The sequence below is a fragment of the Nicotiana tabacum genome, chromosome 5 (assembly GCF_000715075.1).
Source record: "Nicotiana tabacum cultivar K326 chromosome 5, ASM71507v2, whole genome shotgun sequence".
Lineage (NCBI taxonomy): Eukaryota > Viridiplantae > Streptophyta > Magnoliopsida > Solanales > Solanaceae > Nicotiana > Nicotiana tabacum.
In genome coordinates, this window is record NC_134084.1 from 129,724,812 (window position 1) to 129,738,211 (window position 13,400).

At 34.9% G+C, this 13,400-nt stretch overlaps 2 protein-coding genes across 2 annotated transcripts; one reads left to right on the top strand and one right to left on the bottom strand.

The window, feature by feature from the left end:
- Positions 1-3,075: 3,075 nt before the first annotated feature.
- LOC142180965 (uncharacterized) lies at positions 3,076-3,954 on the bottom strand. The gene is made up of 2 exons (XM_075253072.1): positions 3,496-3,954; positions 3,076-3,324 (listed from the first exon to the last, which is right to left on the bottom strand). The coding sequence occupies exons 1-2, from the start codon at positions 3,952-3,954 to the stop codon at positions 3,076-3,078; spliced, it is 708 nt and encodes a 235-aa protein (XP_075109173.1).
- A 5,539-nt stretch (positions 3,955-9,493) lies between these two features.
- Positions 9,494-12,325, top strand: LOC107822370 (L-type lectin-domain containing receptor kinase VIII.1-like). The gene has a single exon (XM_016648902.2). It carries the CDS (start codon positions 9,965-9,967, stop codon positions 12,116-12,118), a length of 2,154 nt encoding a protein of 717 aa, XP_016504388.2. The 5' UTR covers positions 9,494-9,964; the 3' UTR covers positions 12,119-12,325.
- The last annotated feature ends 1,075 nt before the right edge of the window (positions 12,326-13,400 follow it).

Below are 13,400 nucleotides of genomic sequence, written 5' to 3' on the forward strand. Positions count from 1 at the left end.
GCTTGAGCACAACAAAGCAGAGATCTGGCCTCATGTGAGTTAAGTAGTTTAATTTCCCAACAAGATGACGGTAAACAGTGGATTTGGAAGAAGAGGCCCTTCATCGGCATGTAACTTGGAAGATGGCTCAAGAGGAGAAGAAACACAAGGCAGATTGGAGATATCAAATTCCTGCAACAAATCCAAGGTAAACTTTCTTTGACAGATTATCGTTCGTTGCGTTTCGTGCATAATCTCCATGCCTAAAAAGTAATGCAAACTCCCTAAATCTTTGACCTTGAATTCAGAATGAAGGAATGACTTTAGGTAGGCAATTTACATTGGGTCGTTGCCATTAATAAGGATATCATCCATATAGATTGCAACAATTGAAATGAAATCCCCTTGCTTCTTAAAAAATAATGAGTAATCGTTCAAAGAGGAACAATACCCCTTAAAACTTAATGCACCAGCTAACCTAGCATACCACTGTCTTGAGGCCTGCTTTAAATCATAAAGAGATTTTCTAAGAAGACAAACATGATTAGGTGAAGGGGGGTTAGACCAGCTAGGAATCTCATATAAACCTCCTCTTGGAGATCCCCGTGTTAAAAGGCATTACTAACATCTAATTGATAAATAGGCCAGTCCCTTTTAATAGCTGCTGCCAATAAACATCTGATGGTAGTCATTTTGACTACTGGAGAAAATGTCTCAGTATAGTCGATGCCTTCCCTTTGAATATCCCCCCTGACAACCAGTCTGGCTTTCAACCTTTCTATGCTTTCATCAGATCTGTGCTTCACCTTGTATACCCATTTACAAGGTAAAACTTTCTTTCCAACTGGTAGGAGAACTACATCCCAGGTATTATTAGCTTCCAATGCCTCAATCTCTAAAGACATGGCCTTCCTCCATCCTGGATGTGAAGATGCCTGTGAAAAACTGCTAGGTTCTGAAATTTCTGAAATTGACTGTAGAACATGCTAATTGTCAGGAGATAGGGCCCCAAAAGAAAAGATACCAGGTTGACTAGGCTGGGCAAAACAGGTAAAAGTTACTTCACTAATATAGATATTGTTGTAAACATAGTCTTTAAGATAATGAGGCTGAGAAGTGACTCTGGTAGATTTTCTGAGTGGTGGAACTGAAGTACTAGGGAAATCAGGAGATGATGGAGAATGTGAGGAAGGGAGTATGGAAGGTGAATCAGAGATATGTGAGGAAGGTGGGTGAGTGATAAGGGGTAAATGTGAATGAATAGATCCTGGTGAGGAAGGAGTTGGAGGATCAGGTAATGTGGATGGTGATGTTATAGGAAGAGAGGAGTCTGAAGGTGAAGGAATGGGAAAAATATAATCAGGAATGGTGTTGGTTGTAGCAAAGGGATACCTATCTTCATAGAAATGCACATCCCTAGATACAATGACCTCCTTTGTATCTAATTCTAACACTTTGTACCCTTTCTGCCCTAAGGGATATCCTAGAAATGCACATGCCTTAGCTCTAGGATCAAATTTGGTTCTTCCATTGGACAAGGTAGAAACATAACAAAGGCAACCAAAGTTTATGAGAAATTTATAGGAAGGTGACTGATGGAACAAAATAGAATAAGGCGTTTTTCCATGAAGGACCTTAGAGAGTAGCCTGTTAATTAAATAAGTGGCAGTTAATAAACATTCTCCCCAATAAGGAATAGGAACTTTAGATTGAAAAAGCAAAGCTCTAGCTATTTCCAAAAGATGCATGTGTTTCCTTTCAACAACTCCATTCTGTTGAGGAGTTGATACACATGAAGTTTGATGGAGTATCCCTTGAGAACTAAGAAAAGCTGCCTCTTGGGAACCTTTCCCAAGTTCAAAAGCATTATCTGTTCTCAATTTTTGAACCTTAACCCCAAACTGCCTTTTAACCATAGTGAAAAAGTTCTTCAAAACTGGAAATGCATTGCTCTTGGTACTTAAGAGAAATGTCCAAGTACCCCTGCTGTAATCATCAACCACAGTAAGAAAATATTTGAAACCATTATAAGTAGGCTCCTTGTAGGACCCCCAAACATCAACATGAATTAATTCAAATGCTCTTTTAGATTTGATTTGACTCAAGGGAAAAGACAATCTAGTTTGCTTAGCTTTAGGGCAGACATCACAGAAACATTCTGAATTAGAAGGAAAAGAGATAAAACTGAATTGTTTCATTGATGAAAAAGGCAAATGCCCTAATCTGTTGTGCTACAGAGTTACATTGGAAATTGTACTTGCAGAAAAAGGAAAAGAAACTGAAATAGGCTTGACATCATTTGATTCTAAAACTGAAGCTACATGGTTTTGTGAACTATTCCTAATAGTATTAGGCTCCAAGAGATATAGTCCTCCTTTTGCTTCACCAAAAACTTGAGGCCTCTTCATTAAAGGGGCCTGCAAGAGACATTGATTAGATGTAAGTGTAATTATAGAGTGAAACTGTATAAAAAACCTATTGACTGATAAAAGATTGTATCTAAAACAAGGCACATGAAGAACATTGTTTAGAATAAAATCAGGGGAAATACAAACTCTTCATATATGAGTGACAGTTAGTTTAAATAAATTGGGGAGGTTGATATGTAGAGGAACAAGAAGAGGAGATAAAGATAAAAAAGCATTTGAATCAAAACACATATGTTCTGATGCCCCTGAGTCAATGATCCAAGTAGTGATGTTAAAGACTGAAAAATAAGATCAAGTATATTTGATATTAGTACCAGCTACAACATTGACATTGATCTCAGAACTGGTGCTTGTTGTTTCTGTAGTTTTAACCTGCTTGATCAACTGAACCAAATGTGAGAATTGCTCCTTAGATAGATGTTGATTAAGTCCTTCATTGTATCCACTGTTTACATCATCTACCTGGTCTCCTACAAAAACCCTCATTGCTTCTAGCTTGGAACTGCTTTCCTTTACCATTAGTGAACTCAAAATCTTCAGGAAAAGCTATGATTTTGTAACAGTCATTGACTGAGTGTCCCACCTTTTTGCAGTAGGTACATGAAGCATTTGGATTGATCTTGTTCTTCTTTCCTCTGGGAGCAGTGTTTCTTTGTGCTGAATTTGTTCATTTTTGAATGTTGTTGTTTGATTTTTGAAACTGTCCAAAGTTCCTTGGTCCTTTATTGTTATTGTTTCTCTGTTGAAAAGCACTTTGACCACCTAGGTTTGCCTGATTTCCTACCATGAAGGATGAGGATTCAGAGGATATGAGAGGATTAGCATAAATTTCCCTCTGATTCTCATCCTGTAACACAAGGGAATAAACATGATTGATATTGGGCAGAGAGTTCATCATTAGGATGTTTCCCCTTGCCTGTCCATAAATATCATTTAAACCCATGAGAAATTGGATGAGCCTTTCATCCTACAGTGATTTTTCCATTTTTTGTTTGGCCTCACACACACAAGTGCACAAACACTTAACATCACAATTAAGTGAGTCTAACTTATCCCACAAATGCTTGAGTTTAGTAAAGTAACTTGCCATATCACTGCTGCCTTGAACTAATCCTGATAGTTCCTTACGCATGTGGTATAATTTAGCACCATTTGATTGGCCAAACTTGTGTTCAAGGCTGGTCCAGAGGTCCTTGGCAGATTTGGAGTAGATCACACTATCCCTAATGTCCTTGGATAGTGAGTTTAACAACCATGAGGTAACCATATCATTGCACCTACTCCATGGCTGAAAATCTTTGGAGGTGACGATAGGAGGAGGACATGATCCATTAATGAATCCTAATTTGTTCTTTGCTGAAAGGGCTATAAGGACAGACCTCTTCCATTCTTGAAAGCCTCTCCCATTGAAGGCTGTGTTGACAAGAGCCATACTTGGTGCATCAGAAGAGTGAAGAAAATATAGGTGATTTGTGTCGAATATGACTGCATTTCCAGCTACAATATGAGTTACAGATGCATCAGGAGTTACAGATGTATCACCCATGATGAAGGAAAGCTCACAGAAAATTTAGATGATTCTGTATTAAATCGAGCTTCATAGCTTCAATGCTCTGATACCATGAAGGGAATGTAAAATTAGAAGATGATGTAGGGAATTTTCTCTGTGTATTTTTCATTTAGCTGAAGCTCAATATATACAAGTATATCTGTAAAGAAACAAAAACAGAATTTGAGATTCCTATAGGTTCACATAAACTGGAACAGAGGGAGTAACTAACTAATATTCTTTACAAGGTGTGTCACATGCCTCACACATGTGGGCTTATTCTAGAATCCAAGAATGAAATATACAGCTGTATTCCTTGACTAATCTGGACGGCTAGGATTTAGTTTATCAAATTTATGATTAACGGTTGGAATGAGACCATGCCTTGAGATATTTTGTGCAAATATATTATCTCTGTTTCTAGATAATTCCGAAGACTTTGTTTTTGTCGGAAAAGCTAGAGATGTTCCCTTCTCTTCTTCTTCAAACGTTCCTTTCTCTTCTTCTTCATTATGAGATTTATCAATCGGCTGATTCAAATAGGGCTTCTTCTCTTCAAAAATCCATAAAACAAATCTGATTTCTAGAAGAAAAAAATATAAACTTTGTTATGTACTTGAGAAAAAGATTTCTCTTTTATCAAGAAGCAGTGACTGAGTGAAGATAATGTGAATTGGTGGCTATCAGAGGAATAATAAGAATGAAACAAAAGGGTTGGGTTAATGATTTGATTTGGTTTTGTTTTAACCGGGTTGGGTTTGGGTAGATACACCTAACCAAGGTTAAAATTATATAGGGCAGGGTTAAGTGTGACCAATAATGGTAGGACACGTGGAAATGTGTGTCTATTCACTAATTATAAATATTTTAAAAACAATTCAGCTGTTAGTCAAATAATGGCATAGATGGGCCAAATGTGTAACGATAGTGGCTTGGAAATAGCGAACTTTTAACGGATGGCATCGATAGGCCATTTCTGTAGTTAAGTGGTATTTTTAGGCCTTTTCCGTAAAAACTGCTCACAAATACCATGTAAATTTACTGTCACCTTTATTTTCACGGCGACTAAGAAGAAGAAGAAAGAGGAGGAGAAGGAGGAGGAAAAGGCTTGAAATTATTTGTATTTTGGGTACTAGTTAAACTTTTTTTTAAAAAGAAAAATGTGGATAAAAGTTAAATGGGGACGACCAAATAAGGTTCCCCGTAAAAAATTTACGATAAATTAATGGAATTATCCCAAACATCTCATTTGCCATCCCTACACCTCGGCTTAAGAAAAATATTTTCAAAATAGGTTTGAAAAATACAAGAGTAAGAAAAGCTATGTCGGGTCAAAATCTATTGTTTAAACGGAAAAGGGCCAAAAATGTCCTTTTACTATATGAAATAGGACAGGCTAGCCCTCCGTTAAAAGTTGGTCTCTATTCTGCCCTTGCCGTCAACAAATAGGCTCGTATATGCCCTCCATCACTAACGGAAGACTCATAAAGCCACGTGGAATATATGTGAGGGCAAGTTAGACCTAGTTCGAATTGTATAGGGGCATATATGAGTAAGTTATACTAGTCATTTCTCAAATACTTCACAACTCCATATTAGTTACTTAGACACCTATTGACAATACCAAACTACTTATCATAGCAAATAAACTCAGTCATAGACACAACAAATGAACGGTAATGACTTTATTAAATCCTTGTATAAAAACATAAAGCTTCATTACATAATAAAAGATAACAATTAAGCCAAAATAACACTAATATTACATATCATTTCGCACTGATCCAAAGAACATAACAAGACATCCCAATATCACACACATGAAAATCCACATCTTCTTTCGAAATTTAACATCAAGTACAACTGAGTACTCTAAATTGGTCACTTTCTTCATTAGAACATTTCTTTCCAATTCCAAGAATTCTATTCCTCCATGATCGACGAGCATCATAACATTCTCAAGATTAAATTTTTCTTTGGAGAGCATTTCTTTCACGGATTAGAGCTTCCTTTTCCTTCTTTAAAATGCATATGAGATTTGAAACTTTAAGAGGAAGCTCTTCATCTTGCCATTCCTAATAGGAATATTTTTTATCCCAAAAACCAAAAATAAATAAAATAAATTTACAAGCAAATCGGAATAATTAAAAGAACCCATCAAAAAATTTACTTACCTCATGCTTTGGGCACTTGAAAAACCTTCTCCTAGCATTTAAAGGTGTCCATGCCATGACATAATTGGCAGTAAATCCATAATGACACCTCATATTTGACCCATTTGAGCTACTAGAACATTCCGACATTGTCTTTTGTTGTCTTTTGTTATGATTCGACCCCTTTGAGCTACTAGGATTTAATGAAGTCATTGCCGTTCATTTGAATGTTTGTGTCTATGACTTAGTTTATTTGATGTGATAATTAGTTTGGTATTGTCAAATAGGTGTCTAAGTAAACTGATATGGAGTTGTGAAGTGTTTGAGAAATGACTATTATAACTGACTCATATATGCCATTGTACAATTTGAATTAGGTCTAACTTGCCCTCACATATATTCCACGTGGTTTTATGAGTCTTCCGTTAGTGATGGAGGGCATATATGAGCCCATTTGTTGACGGCAAGGACAGAATAGAGACCAACTTTTAACGGAGGGCTAACCTGTTATGTTTCATATAGTAAAGGAGCATTTTAGGCCATTTTCCGTTGTTTAAAATATTTTCTGTTTTTGTTAATTATAACCAAATTGACTCGCTGACGAGGATTCCCAACTTTTCCAATAATTCAATGATTCTTTCATAACAATAAGTAGAGAGAATAAACAGAGTTGAGTGTCTGAAATTGTTACGAACAAATTTTCTTTGTTCATTCCTGTTTGAAGAGAAGTTAAATCTTTTCTCTCATTCTGAACGTAATGTTAAAAAGATTGACCTTCCGTCCCTTTTCCTGTTAGTATCATTTTTGTTTTACATAAACTAGAAATGAGAAGTTTCTAAATTAAATCAAGACCTTGTTGTATTTGTCAAAAAATCCATTAGTATATGACTATATATGATAACAAAAACAAATTTACGTACTAATCAAATGCTATCAATTACAATATGTACAAACAATAATTACACATGATAGATGGGATCTTAGACATACTAACTAAAACCCAATACTCTTTTTTGTTTATTGTTTTAGCCACCAAAGCAACTTTATCCATTTTCTTTGTTTGCTCTGTTTAATTTGAGGAAATCATGATTTATCCCTTAAAGAAAGAGCATGTGGAGTGACATACTACTGTTAGCAAGCACTGATCTTGGTAGATTATAGTTAGTATGACCAAATTATTATATCTATCAACTATCTTACTGACCCAAAGATTAATTTTTTTTTTTTGCTCTTATTTAAATTATTGATGTAAATCATTATTGTCGTTGTCTTGTCAAGGTTGTAATTGTTCTTCTTAATTATTGAAATGGTTGTTATTTCTCTTTTATCATATTTGTTCTCCACAGAATATAAACTCAACTTGGAAATGTTATTTTGTCATGAATTAAACTATAAAAATAACGAGTAAAAATCAAAAAGATATTGAAACACTTAACAGGAGGAGAAAAAATATTAACTAGTTCTCTAAGACGACACTTGCAATTAAATTTGAGGGAGAAAATCATTAAAGAGGAAACAATTTTCAAAAGTTCTAGTACAGTAAATGAAATGTAAAAGAGCGTATAAAAATGATCGTAATTGAGCTCGCGAACTCGTTTTAAAGTGCTTAATGTCTCTATTTTTGTCTGAAAATACAAAAATAATGTTCTTAAAAAAATGTTATGGAAGCCCAATTTTATAGTATTCAATTTTATATAAGCAAAACGTGGTGCTTCTTTTCCTTCTTTTTTTTTTCTTTCCTGTTGTTGATGTTTTTGGAGTAAAAAATAGGCAAAATTTTACTCATACCCGATCTTTACACCAAAGTACATTAATTGATCATAATTAAGTGATGAATTGAGATGAGAATATGTATTAATTAACCATAGTAATGTACTCCTTACGTCCCTCTATATTCATTTTTTGAAAGTTAATTTGACTACTTCAAAACTAAATTGAATAAGATCAACCTAATATTTTAAAATTAATATCTAAATATTCAAAAACTATACGAATAGTATTATTAAATTGTACTTATTCTCATGTTAATATAAAGAGAAAAAAATATTTTAAAATATTGGCCATATAATTTGGATCTCGACAAGTATTATAACATGACAACTAATTTGGGATGAAAAGAGTAATAAAGTATGTTAAATCCACTTATTATAAATTTATAGGGTTAGCGTAAAGTGTAAAAAAAAAACTAGGAGTAAATTAATTTTTTTCCATAAATAGCCTCAACCCTTAAAAGTCATTAAAGAACTTATAATTAATGAAGTCACGAGTATAAATATCTTCTACAAGATTCAATCATGTGTGGTGTGCCTTTTCGTCTTTACTTTTGGCTTGATTTTCTAGCTTCCTTTCTTGTACCAATTTTCACAACAAGCATCTTGCTAGAGAACTTTCTCAGATCTCAATGTTAACTGCATAAAAATAATAATTTAATCAAAACCGTAGTTTATACCTATAATTAAGGTGGTAACGTTATCCATTATATCTTTGCCCACCTTTTATAGAGAGATCCGTTTGTAATACAAATGTTTCATTACTTTAGTTTTCTTAAGAGAATAGCAAGGCAACTATATTATTAGACTTATTTATGGCTTTTGTTCCACCATCGAATATGCCTTTTCCATTTTACCAAAAAGCAATAATAAAACAAAAACAAAAACACAAAGGGCAACCGATGCACTAAGTTCCCGTTATGCGCGGGGTACAGGGAAGGATCGCACCATACGGGTCTATTGTATGCATCTTTATCTTGTATTTTTGCAAGATGCTGTTTCTATGGTTCGAACATAGAACCATTTTACCGGTTACACCAAGGCTCCCCTCCTAAAAAAGCAATAAGAAAACAAAAAATTTAAAATGAAGTAATATTTGTGTGTGAAAGAGAGACTACAATAAACTCAAGAGTGTGGAGAAATTATGAGAATTGAGATATTAGTCCCAATATTGGGTTGACATAAAGGAATACTCCTTAATACAAGCGAGTTCAAATTAGCTAATTAAAAATAGTTTATACACGTCTAAGTGCTAAAATTTATTTTATAATAAATTTGAATAAAGATGTTGAAACTAATAATAAGTATAAACAAAATGGCAAGTAGGAACATGAGTCATTTCCAAGTCTCTAAAAATTCTAATTGATCCTTTTCATGTATAAAAGTTAAATCGAAAAATTAAGAAGTTCCAACCTAGTTAGTATTAAACCAAATGTGGGAATTATACTACGTTAGGTCTAAAAAACTACATTAAATGTCTTATCCTCCCCATAGTAATCTCTAATCACAATTCACTACAAAACAACAACCAAAATATGGGACCAATTCTGTGTTTTCGAGTAAAAAGAAAATATATATAGCAAAAGGCATCTTTACGCAGTAAATTTTTACCGTTGTAGACAAACAATACGTGTCTTCTAACCGCAAAATCCTGTCTTTTTCTATATCCTATGGATTCTCTTCTTCATTCACACCCTTTCTCTCTGTTCTTCTGCCCCTTAATCCTCACTCTTCTCTGCTCACTATTTTCTTAGGCTGAAAAATATCTTACCCTCTTTATAACTTCACAAAATTCTTGTAAAAGATTGATTTTTTGTTCTTAAAAATCTCAACTTTGTACAATTTGAGCTTCATTATTCTTTTAATTAAAGTCAACTCATGCAGAATTTTCCAGCAACATTCTTATAAACTTCATCTTGTTGTTCTCCCCTTAATCCTCACTCTAGTCTGTCAGTTTCTACTTTCTTACATTGCCACTATTTCTTATGCCAAGAAAATATCTCCCTTCTTTGTAACTTCACAGAATTTGCTCACCTTTGTGCAATTTGATCTTCATTCTTTAATGGGCGTTGCTAAATTCTTGCAATGAATTCAATTCCTACATATAGCAACATTCTTGTATGGTTCATACTATTATTCTGTTCTTGCAGTAGTAATAAGTCAATATTTGCTATAACTGAGTTTGACTTTGGAACACTAACTCTGAGTAATTTGAAGCTTCTTGGAGATGCACATTTGGGTGACAACAACAGTGTTCAGTTAACACGTGATCTTGCCGTGCCAAATTCCGGTGCCGGAAAAGCTTTATATTCAAAGCCAGTAAGATTCCGGCAGCCGGGTCTTGATTTTCCAGCGAGTTTCTCTACATTCTTTTCATTTTCAGTGACTAATTTGAACCCATCGTCTATTGGTGGCGGTCTTGCTTTTGTACTCACTCCTAATGATGAGTCAGTAGGTGATGCTGGTGGGTATATGGGAATCTTGGATTCTAAAGGCACACAAAGTGGTACAATTTTAGTTGAATTTGACACCCTTATGGATGTTGAGTTTAAAGATATTAATGGAAATCATGTTGGTTTGGATCTGAATTCAATGGTTTCAACTCAAGTTGGTGATTTAGATTCTATTGGTGTTGATCTCAAGAGTGGTGATATAGTCAATTCTTGGATTGAATATTCTGGTTCTACTGGACAGTTGAATGTGTTTGTATCATACTCTAATTTAAAGCCAAAGGAACCATTTTTATCTGTTGTTCTGAATATTGCTGAGTATGTAAATGATTTCATGTTTGTTGGGTTTTCTGGTTCAACTCAAGGGAGTACTGAGATTCATAGCATTGAGTGGTGGAGTTTTAGTTCATCATTTGATGCAAGTCCTAAGTCGGCGGCAGCGGCTGCGCCACCGCCACCAACGGCTAGTTTGATGAACCCAACGGCGGATTCCGTCATGTCGCGGCCGCCTTCTATGGCTCCTTCAGAGTCTAATAGTAGTGCAAGTATAATGCAAGATAAGAGCAGTGGGAAATGTCATAGCAATTTTTGTAAACAAGGTCCTGGAGCTATTGTTGGTGTGGTGACTGCTAGTGCATTTTTTCTTGCATTTGCTACATTGGTACTTATATGGTTATACACCAAAAAGTTCAAGAAAGTGAAAAATTCTGAATTTTTGGCATCTGATGTTATCAAAATGCCTAAGGAGTTTAGCTATAAAGAGCTTAAATTGGCTACAAAAGCCTTTGATTCGACGAGGATTATAGGCCACGGTGCATTTGGGACAGTTTACAAGGGCATTTTATCGGACAATGGTGGCATTGTGGCAGTGAAGAGATGTAGTCATAATGGACAGGGGAAAGCGGAGTTCTTATCTGAATTATCTATAATTGGAACACTTAGGCACAGAAATCTTGTTAGACTTCAAGGATGGTGCCATGAGAAAGGTGAAATTTTGTTAGTCTATGATCTTATGCCTAATGGGAGTCTTGATAAGGCATTATTTGAATCAAGAATGATTCTACCTTGGCTACATAGGAGGAAAATTTTGCTAGGTGTTGCTTCAGCCTTGGCATATTTACATCAAGAATGTGAAAACCAGGTGATTCACAGGGATATAAAGAGTAGTAACATTATGTTGGATGAAGGGTTCAATGCAAGATTAGGTGATTTTGGATTAGCAAGACAAGTTGAACATGACAAGTCCCCCGATGCAACGGTTGCAGCCGGGACAATGGGCTACTTGGCTCCTGAATACTTGTTAACCGGAAGAGCAACCGAAAAAACTGATGTTTTTAGCTATGGAGCAGTGGTTCTTGAAGTGGCAAGTGGAAGGAGGCCAATTGAGAGGGAAACAACAAGAGTTGAGAAAGTTGGAGTGAATAGCAACTTAGTTGAATGGGTTTGGGGATTGCATAGAGAAGGGAATTTGCTAATGGCAGCTGATTCAAGACTTTATGGTGAGTTTGATGAAGGAGAAATGAGAAGGGTACTAATGGTTGGATTAGCTTGTTCACAACCTGACCCTATGGTTAGACCAACAATGAGAAGTGTGGTCCAAATGCTAGTAGGTGAAGCTGAAGTACCTATTGTCCCAAGAACTAAGCCTTCTATGAGTTTCAGCACATCACATCTTCTAATGACTTTGCAAGATAGTGTTTCTGATTTGAATGGTATGATCACACTTTCCACTTCATCATCTGAAAACAGTTTCACTGGTGTTGCCAATGGGATGATGGACTTGGTCTAATTCATGTCAAGAAAAGAGCATCAACTTTTAGTTAAACTTTTTTGTTTTGATCATTAATTTAATTCCTATTCCTATTCCTATTATATTCGTACCAAATAAGCTTAAAATATGATGTATCTTTTTCCTTTTGCTTTCATATACTGTAGTCCATTGTGTGTGAGATACAGGAATTTAGTGAAAACGATAATATAAAGTCCTTTTCTTGGTTTTGTTGGGTGGATTTTTTTAGTGGATAGGTGAGAAGTTGCTATCTTAAGTTATCTTTTAGCCAAAAAGCCTACATGTTAAACTTGCGTAGAGGTTTGGTAAAGTATGAGTGTAGTATAATGCCAATCAACAAAAGAAAGGCATATTTATTGCACTTCTTTAATACTGGCTGCTATGGGTAATAAAATAGTGAAAAAAAGGAATTTTAACACTTTTTTCCTTTCCCTTTTTATTTAAAGGTCCTCAACAACAACATAGTAGAGTTCCACAAGTGGAGTCTGGGAGGGTGGTGTGTACGAAGACATTATACTTACTCTCGAGGAAGGGAATAGAAAGGTTATTTTCGATAGACGCTCGGCTTAAGAAGGTCCTAACGGATAAAATTTCACTATTAATGCTATGAATTAAAATTTTGCATCAACGAATTAATAGGATGAATGATCAGGTAATATTGGTCCAGATTGAAATTAAAATTAAATTTCTCTCTTTATATATATAATTAATTTTCTTGTGAAGTGGGATTGAATAATATCTTCACGTAGATTAAAGGGATTGAATAATATCTTCACTTAGATTGAAGGTGTCTTCGTCACTGCTGCTTCGCCATGTGTACTTTATGGAGAAAACGCATGGACCATGCTCATAAACATAACACTTTTGTTTCTTCCATTTTCATTAAATGTTCAAATGGACAATTCCAGCCATCCCTTTCTTGGACATTTCTTCTCATTCTATAGTAATGTCTTTTGTTTTTTCCCAAAATGCTTCGTGTGGATTGCATTGAAATGGGCACCTCTCAACCGTTCACAAAAAATAATATTGTATAGCCACTATAAAAATAATATAGTCGAAAAATATATAAAATTTGTATATTTTTGTATATATATATTGTTATATACAAAAATCATATAAATTTTATATATACATTAAGTAGATTTGACCTTAAATGTACAATATAAATTTTCGACAAAAGTGTTCGGATGAACTCCTTCTGCCCTCTGGCTCTGCTCCTGACTATGGTGAAAGCATGTCGAGTGCTTATGTCCAATAAGGAGAGTTTATTCTTAATTGGACA

Coding starts and splice junctions, on each gene's coding strand:
- LOC142180965 (XM_075253072.1), bottom strand. CDS start 3,954: ATGGGTGATACATCTGTAACTCCTGATGCATCTGTAACTCATATTGTA. Junction 3,325..3,495: donor TTCAAGGCAGCAGTGATATG/GCAAGTTACTTT, acceptor ATTTATGGACAG/GCAAGGGGAAACATCCTAAT.
- LOC107822370 (XM_016648902.2), top strand. CDS start 9,965: ATGAATTCAATTCCTACATATAGCAACATTCTTGTATGGTTCATACTA.